Source organism: Mirounga leonina, unplaced genomic scaffold, assembly GCF_011800145.1.
Source record: "Mirounga leonina isolate KUSES-001 unplaced genomic scaffold, KU_Mleo_1.0 Mir_152, whole genome shotgun sequence".
Classification (NCBI taxonomy): Eukaryota; Metazoa; Chordata; class Mammalia; order Carnivora; family Phocidae; genus Mirounga; species Mirounga leonina.
In genome coordinates, this window is record NW_023270380.1 from 20,435,824 (window position 1) to 20,458,276 (window position 22,453).

Below are 22,453 nucleotides of genomic sequence, written 5' to 3' on the forward strand. Positions count from 1 at the left end.
AAACAAAAACATAACAAAACTCCACATTTTGTTCATGTAAGAATCCAGGAAGATTCTCAGAAATGCCATTAGTGATACACGGTGCTTTGGAATGAAAACACTGGAAGGCACCTTGTCAATATATATCAAAATTACAAATCATATGCCAGTTTATACTAACCCAGCAACTCTGCATGGGAGAAGCTGTGTGCAGAATGACATGGGTATATTCTATAAACTCAGCAAAAGACTGGAAAGACCATAATCTCCATTGCTGGAGCACTAGCAAGAAATCTATGATAACATTCATCTCTAAAATGTACTCAATTTTTAAAAGTTCCTGACCAGCATACACAGTACGGGACCTAGTTTCTAGAATACAGGAATGAGCGAGACTGTTGATCGCATACCTTTATATACTTCAGAATCGTGCACCATGTGAGTGTGTCTAACATTAGAAAAGCGACTACAAGATGAGCAAGTGAGGTCTCTGTTGTGGGGAGCCCTTCTGAGAGGAAGAAGCTGTGGGATCAAGAGAGATTTGGTTTAGTTTTGGGGTGTGTGTGTGTGTGTGTGTGTGTGTGTGTTTGATTTCATATAAAATTGCCCATATTCAACTGGTTTTTACTAAATAAATGTCAGTTCCTGTCGGTCGACCAATAAAAAGACGGAGATACTGGTACATAAGTGTTTGTACATCGGAAAATCAACAGAAACAAAAGACAGATAATGGGGGGAGAAGGCTTACCCAGGAAGGGAAGTTCTTCTAAAGGGCTGCAGGAGGCTTCAGCAGGAGAGCTGCTTTCTTCCTTTTGCTGGAGGGAAGGATGAGGAGAAGGGGCATTGTGTGCGGGCGGTGGGAGAGTCTGAGGAATGGGGGGTTGGTTCACCAGCTGAGTGTGGGTGGAAGGAATAGCTGCTGAGATCAGCAGGGACCCCCCGGCACTGGCATCAGCTCTATACAGAGCTGTACAATGTACAGACTTTTCCGGAAAGTATTTAGTACCTCAAAGATTAACGTTTATCTATAGGTCATTTGAAACTTTTTAACTTTACCTTAGGAACGTCAGTACTAGTGGACCCTGAAGGATCAAGTGAAAACCTCTTGAAGATCCCAGAATTTGGAGAGAGCATCAGTCATATTGCCACCAGAGATACAGTGTCCCTTTCCTTCCTCATAAGCCTTCTTTTAAAGAATTTCTGCCCTGTACTTCTCACAGGTATTAAGAAGATTTAAAGAAGGAGAATTTATAGAGTTAGGAACAGGCTTAGTAATTATTTAGCCTAAACATTTTACTTTATAACTGGGGGAAAAAATATTCCCTGAAAAGCTTTAGACACCATATCAATATATATTCTTATCAGCAGTATATGAATGCCCATTTCCCCATGTTCGCTGGTAGAGGACATTATAAATCTTCATCCTTCTGTTCCTTCCGAGACAAATTCCAGAAGTAGAACTATAGGATCAATGCACGCACGGCCTGCACAGCCTCTGGGCTGACGGCCTTAGAGGGTCCCTGATGGTCTGATTAAATGTACTCACATAATTACATACAAGGAACAAATGAAAAGAACCTGCCTGATTTAAAAAAAAAAAATTACACACGCAGTTCTTCACCCCATTGCTCAAAGGTTTCCGTCTTTGAACATTACCCCATGAGTGATTCAATACAGCCCCACCTTCCTTACCTTTCCCAGCTCCCTACGCTGTGTTGCCCATCACCAGGGGCCATGGTAGTGCTCCCGAGTTCCGTACAGAACATATTGAGGCAAAATGAGGCTGGAACTCTCAGACAATCCCTACCTTGCCTCCAGTTTGGCCTAAGAAAATTCTTACTCTTAATATCCGGTGAATTGTAAAGTCGTGACCCTGCAGTAGTTTGTCATCACATCTCTCCCCCAGATGGTGCCGGCAAAAATTCTCAGGGAAATGAATTTCGTTTGCTATAAGCAAAAAGATTTGCGATAGGCATAAATGAGCGTTCAGTTAAAAATAATGGTTAACTCTGAATCTGTCCTTTTATAAGAGATGTAAATAATTTGAGAGGATTTCGTATTTACTTCCTGATTTACCCAAATCTTAACCATGGAGCACTGGGTGTTATGCACAGGCAGTGAATCATGGAACGCTACATCAAAAACTAATTATGTAATGTATGGTGATTAACATAACAATAAAAATTTTTAAAAAAATAAAAAAGGGAGAAAAGAATCCGTATTTTTCATGCAGTTTTCAAATAAAATGTTACTGGTTCATCTTAATATGTTAGCATCTATTCATTTCCTTGGCTATAAATCTAACCTAATGTCTTTTTTTCACCTCAGGAGACCCTGCTGTTGGGAAAACCAGTGCCATTAATGAAATGCTTCAGAAGTTGGAGGGCCCTGGAGCACTGGATGTGAAATATGGCTCCATCTTAGGAGAAGTCCTACTATACAATGAAATTAAAAAATCAAGGTTGTATATTTAAACGTTAAATTTGATTTGTCTGGTAAAAAAAAAAAAAGTTTGCTTTAACATATAAATGTGCCTTGTTTTATTTTTTTTTTTTTTAAAGATTTTATTTATTTATTTAACAGAGGGAGACATAGCGAGAGAGGGAACACAAGCAGGGGGAGTGGGAGAGGGAGAAGCAGGCCTCCCACAGAGCAGGGAACCCGACGCAGGGCTCGATCCCAGGACTCTGGGATCATGACCGGAGCCGAAGGCAGATGCTTAACGACTGAGCCACCCAGGCGCCCCTAAATGTGCCTTGTTTTAAAAAGCAAACCTGTTATGTAAAAATGCAAAATTCTTCCAAAGAGAAGTGAAGAAGAAAATCTGTACTTTTCCGAAGTATTTACACCTAGATTAATTCCTTTAAATGAGGAATGTTTACGTTTATTTTAAATACAACTAAATTTAAAATCTCCTTTTTCTTACATAGCAAAGTGCAGCTATAGACTATTTTCCTTCTTGGAAAAATGCACCTAAAACATACCAAAAAAGTGTTGCATATAATTGGTTTTCTTGCACTAGAATTTTCATCTTATCAAATATAAAATATTCTTTAAACGTGGGGCTCTTAATCTCAGCTCAGGTCTGATCTCAGGGTCCTGGGTTCCCAGCCCGTTAGGCTTCACCCACACTTGGTGTGGAGGCTACTTGAAGAAAAAATTTCTTTACAAAGAACTTTGTTTCTCCATGTCTCTTTTTAAAAGGGGGTGGAGGGGGAAGCAATGAAAAAGAGTTCTAAACTGTGCAAATAAAATGCAAATTTTTAAAGTTAATTCTAATTAAAATATGGAAGAAGCACACTGTTGTTTGAAACAAATGATACCGTTGGATTCCTCCCAAACTGCAGCCCATCTCCCACCTGCACTCGCCAAAGCTGTCCTATCTTCCCAAGACATCTTGAATTCCCCCATTTGTCTTTCCAACACTACTGGTAGCCGGAGCACTGTCACCTGGAATGATTTTGGAATAAATCCTACTACACTTAAATAAGGCTGTAAAAAATCAGAGAAATAATTTTTGAAACATTTAATGCCATAGGAATCATTCCTTATCTGAATTATTATAATCATAAATAACGGCACTAAAAAAGAAATCTTACTGTAGGCTCACTATTTAAACTGAACTGGATTTTAAGAAAGAAATCACATTACAAAGAAACACCTGAAGACATGACCAAAATAAAGGTGGAAGGGGTTTCTGTTGAGTCATCCACAAGGGAAAGCACATTTTATAAAGGGACCAGTGAGTTAGTGGCTTACTACCCATCGGGGATACCAGTAACCTGGCGCCTCAGGATTTGTTCAGTTTGTTTTTGAGAATAATCCTGTGGTGTTGGACTTAATGTGGCAGTGGCGGCACGATCTTATCTGTGAAAGTGTAAGCAGGAAAAAAGAGTATTTGTTTTCTTGTAGGAGAATGAGGTAGAACCCAGCACACACTGCTACTTTGATTGTATTTTATTCGTATGGCTAGTATGGTAAGCAAGCTGATTTTGAATCTCGAAAACCTTTTATTCCTATAGCCTGAAGCAGAATATCAGCATCTTGCTTTCTGAAACCCACAAGACAGCCGCTGGAAGTCGAGGTACGCATTACGTTGGGTGAAACTCCTTCCTATCAGGTCACTGCATGCTTGTCTGGAATGTCAGAATGAACAGAATTCCACTCATAGCTTAAAATCGAGAGTCCTGAAAGATCCCCACTCCCCCCTCAGACTGCCATGCCCTGCCCAACAGCTGGGGTGCTGATGGCGTAGTGTCCCACAAGTGGGGACCCCAGCATCTTGGGGGAACTTTGGACCAAGTCTGGAAGCACCTGGAGGCAGTGTTGGCCTCTCCTGTTCCTTCATGCTTGTCCGAGTAATGCAGGGGAGAAGTTACTGGATGAGTTCTCAGATCCTCCTGGAGAACTTGGGCCGAGTGGTTTGGGAGTAGCCGCTCCATTTCTGAAGAGGAAAAGCAGGGGCAGCCTCCAGACAGCTGCAGATCGTGAAGGTTCTTGCCTGGCCAGAAGGTTCTTGCCAGAGGAGTTTTTGGTTTTGTTTTTACTTTTATATTTGCCGTAGCACCATCCCGAGTGGCCCTTGTGGAGGATGCTGTCAGGGAATGTGTCCTAAGTCTGATGCCTTTGGTGGACGCAGGTGCACGCTGCTTTTAAACCTCTCCTGGGTGCTTTCAGTAGATACATACCGTCTTGCACATCCCAGTACTTTGAAGTCATAAAAAGGTACCAGTGTCAGTTGTGCATAAACTACAGAGACCCCGCAGACCACGTGGAAGGGAGGAAACCACTGGAAACATTTCACAGTTGGTACTCCTTCTCTCACTGAATTGTCCTCAGAGTGATTTCTTGCAAATTACAACAAAAGAGTAAAATTATGTAACGTTCATATTTCCTAACACCTTAAAATAAATCACAAATACTGTTAAAGTACTCTAAATTTGTGTTTCTTTCCATATTTGGCATAACAGATAAGCCTATTAAAAAGCCAGCAGTCAGAACTGATGAAAGTTCATTGAAAAGTGATAAGAAAGGAATTATAGTCTCAACAGTAAATTTTAGTGTCAGTACCACAGCTGCCAAAGCCAAGGAGATGGTCCTGAAGAAATTAGTAAGAAGAACCAAAGACACTCTTGGAGCACCAAAGAACAGCAGGGTAAAACGCCTCCCATCCCGTTGACTAATCTGCTTCTGCCACTCTAGCCATAATGTGATTTGTTTTATTTAATAATCATAAACAGAGAAAGCACCCCTGCACATTGCTAGAGAATGCACTTTATAAATACTGATCAGTATAATACTAATCAATTATATGGATTTGGAATTACTAAGGCCAAAAGAAGCTCCTGGAATCTAAATTAAACATGACCAGATAAGACAAAAAATGCTTTAGATGGTTTCGTAACGGTGCATTTGACCACATTTTCTTCCCACAACCATGAGTTGGGACTGTTAAAAACCAAAATGCAACTGAGTAAATTTTAAGGATTTATTGGCTTTACTCACTTACTCATGAATCTGCTAGGCATCCAACTAGCAGAAAGAAAGGAGCTTCCAGGAGCTGTACAAAATGAAAGACTTTACAAGCAGAAGGGCGGGACGGCGGGGGGGGGGGGGGGGGGGGCAGGAAGCAAGTTATCCTGGCAAACAGCATGTGGGTTGTGATAATGTCACCTTCCCCCTGGGGGTGGCAGGGTGTGTCAGGACGACCAACCTAGAGCTGAGTGACTGGCTTCAGATACCCTTCTGGGAGAGCCTGGGAGAGCCGAAGCTGTCATTAAGTCTGGGTTGGGTGGCCTCGGGCTTACCAGGGACTCCCATTTGGGGCCTGTTGTCTTATTTTTAACATGATGATAAGAGGAAGGCAAGCCTAAGGGAAAGGTACCAAGAGAATAGCCTTGTTGGGGGTAGCTGCTATTTTGAAAACTTACTGTTGTCTAAAGTCATCTCTTCAAAAAGGAATTTGGTCTCCTGCTTTTTTAGAAAAACAGGCATGTCGTTTCATATAACTTTGTTCTTACACCATAGTGTAGTTAGTATTCCTAATGTGTAACTGAAGGAAAGGCAACACCAAGTGATATGTTTTAAAACCTTTTGTCTTGCTCAAGATTGTCCTGTTCATTGATGATCTGAACGTACCGGAACCGGATACGTCCGGAGCTCAGCCACCCCTGGAACTGATCAGGCAGTTACTAGATATGGGAGGTCTGTACAACACTGAGAAGAACGCTTGGAAGGTACAGCATATACAAAGATTTTGTTCCCATTAACAATGAACTAAATGTTCATAACCGAGTTGAGTGAGTTGAGACACTTGGGATGAACACACAGAACACATCAGAAACCCTACCTGAACCGTGCCGAAGACATCTTTGTCATTCCACACGGCTCCATAGGATTCGCTGTTAGTGAAAATTCCAAGTATGCCGTGTAGGTTTAATTTCTGAGTCAAATGCTCACCATTATTAATCACATCAGCAGCTCATCAGGTTATGCAGCATCAGTGAACACATAGGAGAAAAGCTAGCGAAAATGCGCCCCAGCACGTGCATCTTACTGTCTGTGTAAGAGTGCTCTGCGTCTTTCTCTGCAAGATCACTAATCAGGGATGTTCCATAGCACTGCACAGTCCAACAGATTCGCAGGGCGGTATTCCTGGGCCGTTGTTTCCATTACCTTGAACTAGTCAGAATGGCTGCAGTTTTTGAAGAAGCAAATGCACTTGTCTCCTTACTTGGTTCCTTCTCTGGAAATCACGAGCCCTGCGCTCAAGAACTGACTTTGTCTGTGGAATTAGACGGCTGCATTACAAACAGTTTCACGTCTCAGACAAACCTGGGCCAGGGATCCTGGACGCCACCCTGTCGGCTCAGACACCAGACTATGTGAACCACCCGTTATCCCGCAGCCAAGAGAAGAATCCAGATGCAGCCCGGGCAGGGAAAATCCAGGAGACTGGCCTCTTGTGGGGTTTCTGTGGCTGGGGTCCGGCCTGTTACAAAGCTGTTACAAAGCCCGCCATGAGCCCGTGAGCCGGTCTGCAGGACCGAGGCCCGCTCTGCAGTGCTCCGAAGGCACGGTGTGTCCAAGGGCCGTGACCCTCACAACCCTGCCTTCCCTGGGGACCCGCTCCGTGCTCCTGAGCCCTCCCTCATCACCAGAGTCCTCCACTCGCCTCAGCATGTTGCTCCGTGTCCAGTAATTGCTTTTTCAAAGTCAGGCTATGGCTTGATGACATTTAGAAAGCCTCCTAGAAGGAAGCTGTCTCGAAATTGCATTTGAGGGTTTCGGTTACTTCTAAGAAGATCAATTTCTATTGTGGTCACAGGTTTTGTTTTTGCAGTAAATCATCTTTTCGTCTAAACATTGAAATCTTCTGTTTACTAGGGGCTGAGAAATGGGTGATATTTCACTTTCTACAGATACATGTATTCGCCCTTTTCACTCTTCCCACAGAACATTCAAGATCTTTCTCTAGTGGCAGCCTGCAGCCCTGCAGCAGTCAGGAGGCACGTCAGCCCGCGTCTCCTCAAACACTTTTCCATCCTGGTGCTGCCTCATCCTCCACAGAGCGCCCTGCGCGCTATTTTCCAGGTAATGCAGTCAGTTCATTTTCTATTGAACAAGAATTTTAATTCCATAGTATAAGAGAAGATGTGAAAACTTAAAACCACTGATATTGAAAGAAAATTCCCTCAAGGGGATGGGTTTTGTCTCCCCCCCCCCACCCGCCACCCCTTTCTGGCCTGTGGTTGTAATTTGCCTCTAAATAACTGAAACATAAGCCAGTGTGCATTAGAAATACATGTGGCACACGTTTAATGCATGGGTAAGATGTGCATCCTATGACTTCATTCTCAAAGACCCTAATCCAGCATATCTGGGATGGAGCTCAGGAGTCTGCATTATTAACAAGCTCGCCTAGAGTTCTGCTATCCTGGTTTGTTCTCTTTGTTTCTTTGTAGAATACAAAGTAAGAAAATCTGAAATATCTGATTAGAAAAATGGCTTGACTTTAAATCTAGTTTGATGAGAAAAATAAATTTGAGGGACACCTAGGCGGCTCAGTGGGTTAAGCGTCTGACTCTTAATCCTAATGTAGAAGAATATATATACATACACCAACCCAAAATGAGAAAATAATTCTGTCACCTTGTATTCCATCTCGTAACCTCTCCTAGAGAGCAAGGGGGCAGGACAGTTGTCAGCACTCCCGGTACACACTCAGGTAGGGCATAAATTGTCCCCAGAGCGCAGCAACACCTGCCTCTAGATCATTCACCAAACTCGGACCAAGGAGAATTTCCCCGGTTTGCGACCCTTGCAGTGTCTTTGTATTAGTCTGTTTGGTTTAAAGTGGATTCTAATTACTAACATTTTAAATGTCATAAATCCTCCATGATAGTACACACATCTCCTTTTTAGTAGGGATTAATTAGGAAGAAACTGTGCTTAAACTTTGAGGCTGACTATAAAATTTCCTTTTAAAGGCTCATTTGGGAATGTATTTCTCCATCAATAACTTCACATCCAACGTTCAGAAAAGTAAGGATCAGATAATATCTTGTTCTCTCGCTGTCTACTATCAAGTATGTCAGAACATGTTGCCAACCCCAGCAAAATGCCACTACCTCTTTAATCTCCGAGATATCTTTAAGGTGTGTTTTAAAATCCATTTTTTAGCTTAACTTTAAATTGTAAGTTGAGGAAATGTAATTTTACTGAATTGACTCTCTTTCTCTCTCTCTCCTCTTTGCTCCACTGTCAACATTCAGTTGTTAGAGAAGGGGGGAACAAGAAATCCAAGTTGATGAGTTTTGCTGTTTATTAGCAGTTTATCCCATGAGCCATTTAAAAAGAATCATTAAAACAATGCCCTGCAGAGAATTCAGTGATGAAGCCGCACAGACTGTTAGAATATTGGCTGAGAGTCTCAGCAGGGAAAGCAGTGGCAAGGGTATTACACAGCTTTTGGTTTTGCTTTATTTCTGAGATATTAGTGCAGCTCTCAGAAAATGAAAGCCTGTATGCATTTCATAAATATGCTTGCATTTCCCACGAGTCTTGCTTTTTATAACAGGAAATGTTGCCAACCATGCTGACTCAGTCACTAGCCTTGATCAAATAATTTTCAGAATTAAAACATTAAGAAAAGCAATTTTTGAATTCGGTCTTTCTCTCCTTGCCATGGACCTGTGGTCCAAAATAGTGCTTATCATGTTTGAAATGGGTTATAAATTCTTTTAATCCAATTCAAAATGTTAGAACATGCCTGCATGAAGAAGCATGTCCCGGTCACCACCTGCACCCCTGGCTCCAAGTCAGCCCCAGTGGTCAGGACCCATGGCTTCCCGAGCCGGCGAGGCCTCCACTAGGCCCGGCCGAGGGGGCCTTAGCCCCTTTCCCTCCGGGGGGGTGTGCCATGCCAGTTTTCTCTGAGTTACAACCTGCCCATCTCATCAAAAATCAAGTTTATCACTTGGAGAAATGGACACTTCTCACCTCAGATCATCGCTTCTGTTTGTATGGAATCGTAAACCTGAACAAATTGAGCCTCTGCTTCACAGACTACCTGCTAATGTTCAAAATAAACCTTAGGTTTCAATCCCTAATAGCTCCTCCTGGGACTGCTGCAAGCCGAGAAGGTCGTCGTTAACTCCAGACAGATGGCGGCTCTGTTCTTAGTTCACGAAGCCACCCGAGTGTTTCACGATCGCCTAATGGAATATACCGAAAAAGGGCTTTTCTATCAACTTCTCTCAAAGGAAATTGAGACTTATTTTCAGGTAAACCTATATTTTAAAAATTATTTTAAATGGTATCTCAGGCAAAAGTGTTGTTTTCTAAAAGCCCTCAGGCATTTCTATAATATTAATAACAACATTATTAATATCATTAACAATCCCATTTTCCACTTGATAATGTCTAAATGAACATGGATTTGATGGGATGGAAATGACAAAGTCTTGATGCCCTTGCTCATGCGTTTGGCCTTCAAGCCCTGACACAGCTCACGTTTCTCCAGGCCTGGCAGAAGCGCTCAGTCCCCGTAGCTCCAGCGCCTTGAACTTTGGTCTCCACGGAGCCCCTGGGCTCCCAGTCCAGAAGGAAGGAGAGCAGTTCAGGAGACTGAACCACACCACAAGCTGGTGGGGAAGCACAGGGGCGAGTTCAGCGCCTTCACGAGGCCGTGGTGTGAGTTCCTCTCGAGAGAATTGGGGGGGGGCGGGGTCCTTCGGAATTCCTTCCAGAGGTGACTCCTCCTTCCTTTTCTGTCTTCTTTGGTGGTGCTGCTTTCTCTTGTCCTGTTCATAAGAGCCCAGGAAATATAATGAATTCACAACAGAGAAAAAAAAGACTTTTGGGTATGAAGCTTATACCTAGAGATACAGACATGCACATAAACTCAGAATGCAGCGTATATACATATATGTAGACCTGCGTTCGTGTGTGTGTGTGTGTGTGTGTACTGTGTACGTGTACATATGTATGTTTAAGACTAGTCCCAAATCCAGAAAGCTTTTAAAAAATACTTTCGAGACACTCCCATCATTATTTCCTTTCAGTCCAGGCTCTCTGCTCTTCAGCCCAGATGAGAGCTCTCTGCTCTCAGCCCAGCCCAGCTCCTCCTTGATGTGATTGTTCATGTCAGCGCACAGCCCCTACCCTCCCATGTCTCCGTTGAGCTCACAGGGGTGATCCTTTCCCACCTGCTAGACCAGCACACCTCCACTCGCTTGTGGAGTCCCTCAGACCTGGCCTGCTGTCCTTGGTGATGTCCTTGCTGTCCTTGCTGCTCTTCGTTGACGCTTCAGACCCCTCTTGTCCCTACTTTCACCCCGTTTCCCCTGCTCAGAGACTAGACTCCCCAACCCACTTGGGTACCATTCCCGCTTTTCTTCCCTGGCAACCTGAGAAGCACTTGAATATAGAGGCTACCCCCATGGGCCCTGTCCACCTTCAAAGCCCAGCCCATCCCCTGAGCAGCTGTGGAGCCCTGGCAGGGGACCCCCCCATGTCTCCATTCCCTCATCTCTGAAGTTGGGGTAGCAGCCATACCCACTTGTAGGCTGTGCTGAGAATCAGCGGCACCCCTTTGTGTCTAGAACAGTTTCTGACATACAGTAAGCGCTCTATAAATGTAAGCTGTGGGCAAGAACTGGACTTTCTGTCTACATTTCAGATACAGACAGGTGGTTCGGCAGAAAGAACCTGAGCTCTAAAGTTAGACCTTGGTTTGTCTTCCAAGTCTGGCTCGCGGTGTTCGGGGTGCTTCATGCTCAACACACAAAACCACTTGCAAAACCATTCCCGGTCTTTGCCTGCTGTGCTCCCTGCACCTCCCGGTGCCCTGGCCTGATGTTGCCCACCTCCGTGACCACGCCAGAAACCTCGGCACCTCAGCCCCACGTCCCAGCTGGAATGCGGCGTTGGCGTCCGTGGTCTCTCCGGCCTCTGCCTCGACACCCCTGGGTCCCCTCTGGCCAGCCTTCAAGATTCAGCTCACGCTTCCTCTTTCAGTGGATGTCGCTGGCCAACACCACCCCCTTCCAGTTTGAGGGTCCCTTCTTTGTGTTCTCCCAGGACTGTGGACTTTCCTATCCTAGAACTTACTATAATGTAATTAGTTATCTCTCTCTCTAACCTGTGGGTTCTATGAGAACAAAGTCATTGATTTTTATCTCTACCTAATCACCAGAATTCAGCATCCTTCCTTCCTCTCAGTTGGTGCTTGATAAGGATAACTGGGAGGAAGGGAGGGACTTTGCTAACATAACTAGAGAGAGATCATTCCCCCACCCCCCCGGGTGAAGTTTGCAAACTCCCTCCTGTAAATGGCAGGGCAGTCCAGGTTTTGGACTTTGCCGGACGAACAAGCAATAGATGCAGAGGCGGTAGGACATGAGCTCGCACACGCTTTAGGGACACACGGCTTGCCCTGTGGACGGACAGCAGGAACCGCTGCAAGACCCCAGAGTAAAGACATATTGACCCATCTTCCTTAAGGACATAAAGATATAAATTAGTCCTCTGAGAATTTGCATTTATATGGTATCATTTAATCAGTTTGGCTTATTTTCACTTTTAAAAAATAAAATGTGGTAAGGCTAACAATTGTTGCACTTACAATGTGCCAGATACTGTTTCCAGAGCTTTCTATATCATTGCTCATCTTAGTCTCTATAACACCTCTGCGATGGAGGTCCTGCTGTTATCCTCACTTTACAGATAAAGAAATTGAGGCAGAGGGGGCTAAGAACTTGCCCCAGGTTACATAGCTAGTTAAGTGGTGGAGTCATCCAAACCGGGGAGATCAGACTCCTGATATCCTCTTACCTGTCATGTTATCCTGCCGCCCAACCTCATCTCCTGGGTGCCTGCTGGGAATTTCCAGCGCTGGACACCTGAAGGGGGTGGGGGTGGGGCTGCTGAGACCTAGTGGGAGGCGCAGGCCTGCAGTGCAGGTGCAGAAACTCCAGGTCAATGTATTCGGTCTCCTTTGCAACCCTTGTATGGCACCAGATGTACGTATTCTGAGAAAGGGCCCACAGGTTCCATAGCACAGCAAAGGGAAAGAGCCCCCAAGGCTTACCTGGATCTGTTGTGCCAAGAGCGTCTCTGATACAGATCTGTTCCATTCGTTTTGATAACAAGTAGAATCTGGCTCTTAACACATACTCTTAAATGATGATCTTACAATAGATTCAATGGACCAAAGAAAAACTGATGAACGACTCAATTGTATTTGTGGATTTCTTGGATATAAACAAGCCTCATAGGAAAAAGATCTATCGGAATACCAATGACTATAATAGACTTGCCAACGTGCTGAATGAATTCCAAAAGAAGTTGAGCTCCACGTCTTTGGAGGTACGTACAGACGTGCACTGTGTAGACTCTGAGGAGTGCTGTGTGTGTGTGTGTGTGTGTGTGTTATACACACACATGGATGGGTATATTTCTTTCACAACAGATATTTTCAAGACGTGTATGCGAGTGAGAGAAAGAGGGGTGCCTGGGTGACTCAGTCGGTTAAGTGTCCGAATTGATTTCGGCTCACATCGTGATCTCAGGGTCGTGGGATCGAGCCTGGTGTCAGGCTCTGCACTCAGCAGGGAGTCTGCTTGTAATTCTCTCTCCCTCTGCCCCTGCGTGTCCAGGGCAACAGCAAGGAGCAGCATCCCTGCCACTGCTGTCCTGGGCAGACAGGTGTCAGACCGGGGGCCCCAACAGAATCACAGATGCCGCCACCCCGTCTCCTGGGACTCTTCCCTCACCACGAGTCCCACCCAAGATAAAGCAGCCGCAGAACAGCCCCGATGCTGTTGTTCTCCTTCTCTCTTCCCTTGAGCCTGGGACTCCCCCGGTCTTGCTCACGGCAATACTGGCATAGGGACTCCTCATTATGCAAATTTATTTTTCAGAAATGTAAACCAGTTTAGTGGGTCTAGGTTGCTGGATTACGAAAATCGTCAGTCTCACTCCCGGATCCTTGTATGTAAAACTGCAGTGAACTTTTGACGTTTCTATGCCTGTAAGCACTTTATTTGTCCCATTTCCTCTGCTAGATTTTTCATTCCATGGTGTTCTTCAAGGAAGCCATAGAACACATCGCAAGAGCTGCGAGGGTCCTTCGGCAGCCAGGGGGTCACATGTTACTGGTAGGAGTTTAAATTGTTCAAATACATTTAAGTTTCAAAATAACAATTGAGGGAATCTGATAAAATCTACCTTGCTTACAAAAGTTTTACTTATGCAAACTTTCTCTTTGTGAAAGCTTGCAGCCACTGAGTCCCACACAACGTGCTCTTCCTCTCCAGAGTTCGCATAAGAAATTTATCAGCACATAAAAATGCTTGTTTTTGGAAGCGTTTGATGTGAATAGAAGTGACGGAGCTGGCAGCATCTCTAGCATATCCTCAGCACCAACGTAGTGTCTGTGCTGGTGGATCTTGACCTTGAAAACAGTACATTTCCTGGAATATGGATTTAGAAACTGAGTCTTTGCACAAAATTCTACTTCTCATGAAAACAAGTGGGAGATAAATTCTTGGCAAATCCCCAAACAACCTGAGTAGACAAAAGCTTTCAGAAGGCTAAATAAAACCCAACACAAACAGCCAATTATAGGAGTCACAGTATTTATGAACATTTAAGCTATTGCTTATGCCTATTATTTATGTATTTTATACTTTTGTTATTTATAACTAGTTATTTAATTCACATCATTTTTTCCCAAAAAGACTTGTTTTGCATTCAGAACTACTAGAGCTTTATTTGAACAGACATGCATTAAGAGTAATTAAAAGGAATTAAAAACTGAAAAATAGAATTAAAGCAAAAATACAAAAGCAAATATTTCTTCCATTGAAACTCTTCCTTTACTAACCTCGCCCATCTCATAAATGGCACCAACATAGATATACCGCTCTAGCCAGAAACCCAGGAACCCCTCATTCTGGACGCTTTTCTGTCACACCCCACCCTCAGTCCGTCAATACATCCTGGAAATACAGCTTCCGAAATAGCTGTATTTAAAAAGCACACTCGTACACATCTCGATTGCCTCCACCCTACCCGAGCCACTACCACAGCCCCCGGGACTCCTGCCTCCCCTGTCTCTCCCCTCCCCTCGGCCCCTGTCACTTTGTCCCTTTATTCTGCCTTTTCTCCCTAGACCTTAGTGTTATTGGATCTTACGTATTTAACTTTTCATTTATGTATTACCTGTCTCCACATTTAGAACATAAGCTCTATAAGATCTATGATTTTGTCTATTTCAGTTAATAATAGATTATTTTTTAACTCCCAAATGGTACATACTCTCAGTTTGCTTCTTTTACCACAAAGTGACTTTCTTTTCTAATAACAAGTGAGTTTACAAAGAGTTGTCAATTCTAAAATCCTGAGAATGCATTCAGAGCAATTTTTAAAGACCTAACGCTCAACTAGAAACTTGCCTCTTTAACAATGCTTTCTCATGACCCCATCGTCCTATCAGAGCCCCTGTTAAAAATACAAGGCAAAGCATGGCAAGTCCCTGTTTCCTCTCTGATCCTGTGACTACTTTGCCCAATTAAAGATCATCAATAGATCGATAGATCTTTGCACTGGGATTCACTTGTGTAAAATGGTAATATAACTGGAAGCTGACCTAGCCTATGCAGCTTCAGCAGGGAGAAGCAGCCGGAGGGAGCGTAATGACTTGATGAAGAACGTTTAAAACAGATTTAAAAAAATAATCATGATCTAGATTGGTCAATTCAAATGAGATTAGTTGAATAGATAAAGAAGTAAAAAGCATATCATACATGACTTGTTAAAAGTAAACATTACTGGGGTGCCTGGGTGGCTCAGTCGTTAAGCGTCTGCCTTCAGCTCAAGTCATGATCCCGGAGTCCTGGGATCGAGCCCTGTGTCAGGCTCCCTCAGGGAGCCTGCTGCTCCCCCTGCTTGTGCTCTCTCTCTCTGACAAATAAATAAATAAAATCTTTAAAAAAAGAAAAAGAAAAAAGAAAAGATGGAGAAAGATAATTCATGCTAATAATTCCCATAAGAGAGTTGGAGTGGTTATACTAATATCAGACAAAATAGACTTTCAGGGAAAAAAACAAGTGTTCAAGAGAAAAGAAAGATGTTATAATGATAAAAGCATCAATCATCAGAAAGATACAACAGTTTAAACACACACACCTAACAGCTAAGCCCCAAAATATGTGAAGCCAAACAGACAGAATTGAAGAGAGAGAAATAAGCAGTTCAGCAGCAATGATTGGAGTCTTCGATAACCCCACTCTCAATCATTGCTAGAGCAACTAGATACAAAATCAACAAGGATATAAATATGTCAATAATACTGTACAAACAATTTGACCTAATTGACATAGATAGTAGACTCCTTCCAACAAAAACAAAATACACATTCTTCTCAAGCATGCATGGAACAGTCTCCAACATAGACCATGTGCCAGACTATAGAACAAGCCTCGATACATTTAAAAGGATTGAAGTCATTCAGAGTATGTCCTCTGAACACAATAGAATTAAAGTAGAAATCAATAACAGAAAGAAATTTGAGGGTGCCTGGGTGGCTCAGTCGGTTAAGTGGCTATCTTCGGCTCAGGTCGTGATCCCAGGGTCCTGGGATCGAGCCCTGCATCGAGCTCCCTGCTGGGTAGGGAGCCTGCTTCTCCCTCTCCCTCTACCCCTCTTCCCTGCTCATGCTCTCTCTCTCATAAATAAAATCTTTAAAAAAAAAGAAAGAAAGAGAGAAATTTGAAATATTCACAAATATGTGGAATTTTTACAACATACTCCCAAATAACCAATGAGTGAAAGAAGAAATCACAAGAGATATTAGAAAATATTTTGAGATAAGTGAAAACACAGCATTCCCAAAGCAGTGCTTAGAGGGAAATGTATATAAGCTATAAGTGCCTAAATTTTTTTTTTTTTAAAGAAAAATCTCAAATAACCTAACCTCCCACATTAGGAAACTACAGAAGAAAAGAAAACTAAACCCCAAAGCAGAAAGAAGGTACTAATAAAGATGAGAGAAGAAAGTAGAACAGAAAAACAATAGAGATTATCAGTGAAACCAAAGCTTTTTTCTCTGAAAAGATGAACAAAATTGACAACCCAAGAAAAAAAAGAGAAAGGAGAATCCATCATTAAAATTTTTTAAATCAGGAATTAAGGATTATAAGAGAATAATGTGAACAACTGTGTGCCAGCACATTGGATAGCCTAGATGAAATGGAAGAAGACACAAATGACTGAGCTAAAGAAATAGGAAACCTGAAAAGACCTAAACAAAGAGATTGAACTGGGAATTTGAAAACTTCCCATGGAAAAAAAAGCTCCTGGTCAATTGGCTTCACTGGAGAATTCTACCAAACATTTAAGGAAGAATGAGATCAATCCTTCACAAACCCTTCCAGTAAATAGAGGAGGGAACAGCTCCCAACTCACCCACGAGGCCAGTATCACCTGATACCAAAACTGGATAAGACACATCACGGCAAGAGAAAACTGCAGGCCAATATCCCTTATGAATATAGTTGTAAAATTCCCACACAAAATATTAGCAAACAATGCAACAACATGTAAGTATCATGCGTCATGACCAAGTGAGATTTATCCTGGGAATGCATGTTTGGCTTAACATCCAAAAGCAGTAATATAATGCACCATATTAATAGAATACAAGGCAAAACCACATGATCATATGTGCAGAAAATACGTTTGATAAAATCCAATACCATCAATGATTTTTTTAAACTCTCAGCAAAAAGGAATAGAAGGGAAGTTTACCAACCTAATAAAAGGCATCTATGAAAAACTTTCATACTTAATGATGAAAGGCTAAATGTTTTTCCTCTAAGACTGGGAACAAAACAAAGATACATTTTTTCCTCACAATTTCTATTCAACCCTATACTGGAGTTTGTAGCCAGTGCAATTAGATAAGAAAAAGGAAAAAAGGCCATCCAGATACTTACTTTAGAAGAAGTAAAACTCTCTTTATTCACATTCCACATGATCCCGTTTATAGAAAATCCTAAGGACAACCTACCCAATTAAAAATAAACAGACATCTCACAAAATCATATAAAAGGATTCTCAATATCATTTGTTGTTAGGGAAAACAATGTGATAATCACTATACACCTATTAAAGTGACCAAAATTTAAAAAAAAACAAAAAACAGATAGTAGGAATTGCTAGCAAGGGTACAAAGCAATAAGAACTCTTGTTTATTGCTGATGGGAATGCAAAATGGCACAGTCACTTGGAAGGATAGCTTGGTGGTTTTTTACAAAGCTAGAGATAGCCTTACCATATAGTTTAGCAATACGTTCCTATGTATTTACCTAACATATTTGAAAAATTACATCCTCACAAAAACCTTCCCATGTGTAATTACAGCGACTTTATTAAAAAATTGGACACAATCAAAATGTCCTTCAGTAAGTGATAAACTGGGGTACAATGGAATATTATTCAAAGATAAAAAGAAATGAGATATCAAGCCACAAAAAGACATGGACAAATCTTCAAGGCATATTGCTAAGTGAAAGAAGTCAGTCTGGAAATATTACACACTGTATGATTCCAATTATATGACATTCTGGAAAAGGCAAAACTATGGTGATGGTAAAAAGATTGGTGGTTGCCAAGGGTTTGGAGAGAGGAAGGAAGGTGAAATGTAAGATATTCGAGCACACTATTCTGTGCAATGCTGTAATGATGAGTACATGACACCACACATTTGTCGAAGCCCGTAGAACTTCACAGCACAAAGAGTGAACCTTAGTGTATGGAAGTTCCAAAGAGTCATTTAGGAGGTCTGGGGAATCCCAGGATGGAATGCAGAATGTGACAAAACAACCAAACTGTGTCACAGTGTGTGCAACAGTCTCCCTGAAGAGGGTGGAAAGGAAAGGAACTGACCTAAGGAAATTTGGAAGGGAGTGGAGTCTGTAAGACTAAAAGCAAAAGAAACTGTATGTAAGCTAATAAAGTGGTTTCCTGTGGGAGTGAGGTCACCATTCTGATACCACTGTGCATATATATCACAACTGAGTAAGTAAAGGATGGCAGGTGGTGGGAGCAGGTTTCTCACTGTTGGAGCGGGAGCTTACAGATAAGCAAGGGAAAGAGGCTAGAGTGAGCCATATGGTGATGGATGAGGGTTGAAGACAGCAGTTGAACTCCTGTTTGGCTTCATGTATATGGTTTCATACATTTATAGGAATGTGTGTATGCAAAGGTCAGCATACAAAATTGGAGCATAACTCTGCACTCCTTAACTGTGAGCTATTAGTGATTTTTCCCAAAGGATGCAGTATGAAAGGGGAAAACAGTAACTTCACAATGGAGAAGGCTGACATACAATACTTTATCTAGGTGACCAAGGTCAGCATCAACAGTGATAAATCATGTTGATAAATGACACTTTATCCCCATGGTCTTCCCTCCCAGAAACACATAACCCCAGTCTAGTCAGAAGGAAAACATCAAGAAAATCCCAACCGAGAGGCATTCTACAAAATGTCTGACCAGCACACTTCAAACCCGTCAATGTCATCAGAACAAAACAAAAAAAGAGTCTGAAACCATCACAGTCAAGAGGAGCCTCAGGAGATATAACTAGTAAACATAATGTGTTTACTAGTTATATCTCCTGAGACAGAAAAAGGATGTTAGGTTAAAAACTAAGGAACTCTGAATAAAGTAGGGATTCTAGTTAATAATGGATCGATACTGTTTCATTTAATGAGAACAAGTATATCCTACTAGGTCGATGTTCGTAGGGGAAACTGGATGTGGGGTGTATGGAAATTCTCTTTTCTATCTTGGCAATTTTACTGTAAATCAAAGACTCTCCTAAAATCAAAAAGTTTATTTTTTAAGTGGACCAAAGATTTAACTAGATATTTCACCAAAGAGACATGAATGGGAATAAGCCTATGAGAAAACTACTTGCCATCATTTACCATTTGGGAAAGGCGATCTGAAAGCCCATGGAGATATTAGCCCGCATGTGCTTGCACAACTGCTGTATCGAGTGTTGGCAAGGTTGTGGATAAGCGGGAGCTTGCGCACGTGGCCGGCGTGAATGTAAAATAGTACAACTGCTTTGAAAAACAGTCTGACCATTTCTTATAAAGTTAACCCCAATTTACCCTTTAACAGAGCAGTTCTGTTTGTCTGTATCGACACAAGAGAAAGTAAAGCAAACGTTCACTTTATGACTTGCACGTAAGTGTTCCGGGAGCATTATTAGAATAGCCGTGAAGTGGACATACTCCCAAGTATCCCATCAGTAGGTCCCATCCAGTAGGATACTATTTAGCAATAAAAGGGAACAGACTACTAATAGACACTACCACATGCAAGAACCACAAAACCATCATGCTAAGTGAGGAGGCAGATGCAAAAGACTTCATATTTACTATTCGATGGATAGGAAATCTGTAGACAGAAAGCATACTAATGGTTGCCCGGGACTGGGGTTGAAGTGAAGACTCACTACTAACAGGCCTGGGGGACAGAACTATTCTAAGACTGGATTTACTGGTTGCAAACCTGTACATTTACTAAAAATCATTGAATTTATATACATAAAAAGAGGTGTAGCCTGTAAGTTACACCTCAGCAAAGCTGCTAAAAAAGGTAATACTTTGTCATTATTACCAAAGAGCACCTAAGTGGTTATTGCTCAGAATAAATAGGAAAAGACCTATCTAAATTCTTCTAAATGAAAAGTCAAATACTGGCAGTAATGTAATGATTTATAACCTGTCGATGCTATTTTTCAGATTGTGTTATCGTTCCTTCCAGTCAAATTGTCTCATATATTTCAAGAGACTATAAAGAGAAAAGGTGAAAATATTGAATGTATATGAAAGCCCTATAGAACTTTGATAAATACGGTAGTTATATTTCACGTATTTCCCGAAAAGGTTATAAAAATATGTATTTTGGTGATAGGAAACCATGCATTGCAATGTGTCTGGGACGTACATAGGAACCGTATGTTGGCTTGTTCTTCTCGCACAGATTGGCACAGACGGCTGTGGGAAGGAGACCTGTGCTGCTCTGGCCTGTTACCTGACAGAGTGCCAACTATACCGGGTGCCCACGTCCCACAATTATGCCTACATCGATTTCAAAGAAGACTTTAAAAGGGGCTTCATTCAGGCAGGATTGGAAGGGAACTCCACTGCTCTGATAGTTGCTAGTTTAAACCCAAAGCAGGTAAGTACTTTTTGTCTTTAGCATTTGCTAGCGTTTGCCATTAAGTAGTGCTCCTCCCCCCCATTTAATATTTGAAAAGAAGGTATAGTCCTGCCGGCCTGCCCTGGTTTTCCCGCTCTTCTGTCCTCCCCACTCCCAGCCGACAGCATTTATATATTTGTCCTCATGCTGCTGAGAGTTCTGCAAAAGCATCTTCTGTCTTTACAATTTTCATTCTAATTGACAAATGAGAAGTAATTGGTCCACGTACCTGAACTAGTTGTGGAGTCTGTGTTTTGGAAAAAACACAGTCATCTGAATCCACTGTGTGTGCATGAGCTCCGCAGCATGCCAGCCACACACTCGAGACTCCCGTTCCTCCCCTCGGTCCTCTTGCTCCAACGTCACTGTCACATTTAGGACTCTCCTTGTAGTTATAGTTCACGTATTTCCCTAAAAGGTTTACACACAAGCAAAAAATGCTAATCACCCAACTACTGTTCTCACCTGTTATCTGGCATAAATTATGCCCTTCCACAGCCTAAACGTCATGGGCCATCTCAGATTGTATTTACTTCTTTGTGGCAACATTTCCAGACACATGTAGTTATGAGTGTTGTTTCAAACTCGCATCTTGTTTTCTCTCCTCATGCTGGGCCTCTCTCCCCGGGGTTGTGGTTTTCTTGCACATCGCACTTCAAGAGTAAGTCTGGGTGCTGTGTTGTTATCTGCTGCTCTCCAGAGTGTCCAGTTTTCCACTTTAATTATATGTCCTCCCTTTCCCAAATCTAAATACCCTGCTCTGTTCATCAGCTTGAGGTTTCTGCCAGATACTTCTCTGGATTTCAGAAGATGTCACTTCTCCCATGCTGGAAGCCTGCTGTTATAATTTAAGAAATCATTTTTTCAGAAATGCACTATCAGTTGGAGCTGGGCTGAATGTGCTTATCCACTCCCATGTCATTCAGGACTTCAAGGTCACTGGATCTCTTCTCCCCACTTTCCAGCTTTCTCCTGGCCATATCATTGCTTTCCATGTGAATCCAAAAAATGGTGTTATGACTTGTTAAATTAACATTTGTTAAATGGAGCACAGGGGGCTGGATGGGGATCCACCATTCAACAGAAGACCACGAGAGAAATTGAAATCGAGAAGTTTCTTAGAGGTCCTGGAAGAAGTACACAGCATGCCTTGAGGGGCCACCCGAGGAGATCAGGGTAGGGTCAGGCCAGGAGAGGCAGGATCCGGGGCCCATGGGTGGCATGACTTGGGCTCCCACTAGGGCTAGATGGGTCCACTCACACCCAAAGAGTGGGGTTTTGGCTAGGCCCATGGGGGGTTCTGTCTAAGGGGCGTGTAAGGCCCGCGGGCCGTGGGAGGTGGGATGGCTGCTGAGCCCAGGCTGTCGGGGAAGTCCTACCAGCAGTCAGCACCTGCTCGTCCCTCTGCGGGCGGCTTGCACCAGGGGCTGGTGTGAGTGTAGGGTCCCCGCAGGCTGCTTGGTAGAATGAAGCAGATGCCGAGGCAGCAACACCCTGGGGTAGGTAAGCGAACCCCCTGACCAGGAGGAAATGATCAGTGTGTTTAAGAAGCTCCATCAGTTCTCCGTCAGTTGTGGGTGAGACAGGAGATCAGCCAGCCCCTCCGCAGCTCTGTCGGCTCTCCCCTGGAGACGGTCCTCCCACTCGCTTTCCTTCCCCGCCTGAAACACCAGGAACCCGTGAGGGTCTC

General features: G+C 42.8%; 1 protein-coding gene across 1 annotated transcript in view; it reads left to right on the plus strand.

The window, feature by feature from the left end:
- Positions 1-22,453, plus strand: part of DNAH14 (dynein axonemal heavy chain 14) — a 357,723-nt gene that overhangs the window by 234,342 nt on the left and 100,928 nt on the right. The window contains exons 52-62 of the mRNA XM_035008404.1: positions 1,041-1,199; positions 2,308-2,443; positions 4,002-4,063; positions 4,950-5,134; positions 6,087-6,215; positions 7,435-7,572; positions 8,469-8,636; positions 9,594-9,764; positions 12,682-12,849; positions 13,548-13,640; positions 20,545-20,742. Of these exons, the coding sequence (XP_034864295.1) occupies positions 1,041-1,199; positions 2,308-2,443; positions 4,002-4,063; positions 4,950-5,134; positions 6,087-6,215; positions 7,435-7,572; positions 8,469-8,636; positions 9,594-9,764; positions 12,682-12,849; positions 13,548-13,640; positions 20,545-20,742 (1,607 nt within the window). The remainder of the gene's footprint in view (positions 1-1,040; positions 1,200-2,307; positions 2,444-4,001; positions 4,064-4,949; positions 5,135-6,086; positions 6,216-7,434; positions 7,573-8,468; positions 8,637-9,593; positions 9,765-12,681; positions 12,850-13,547; positions 13,641-20,544; positions 20,743-22,453) is intronic.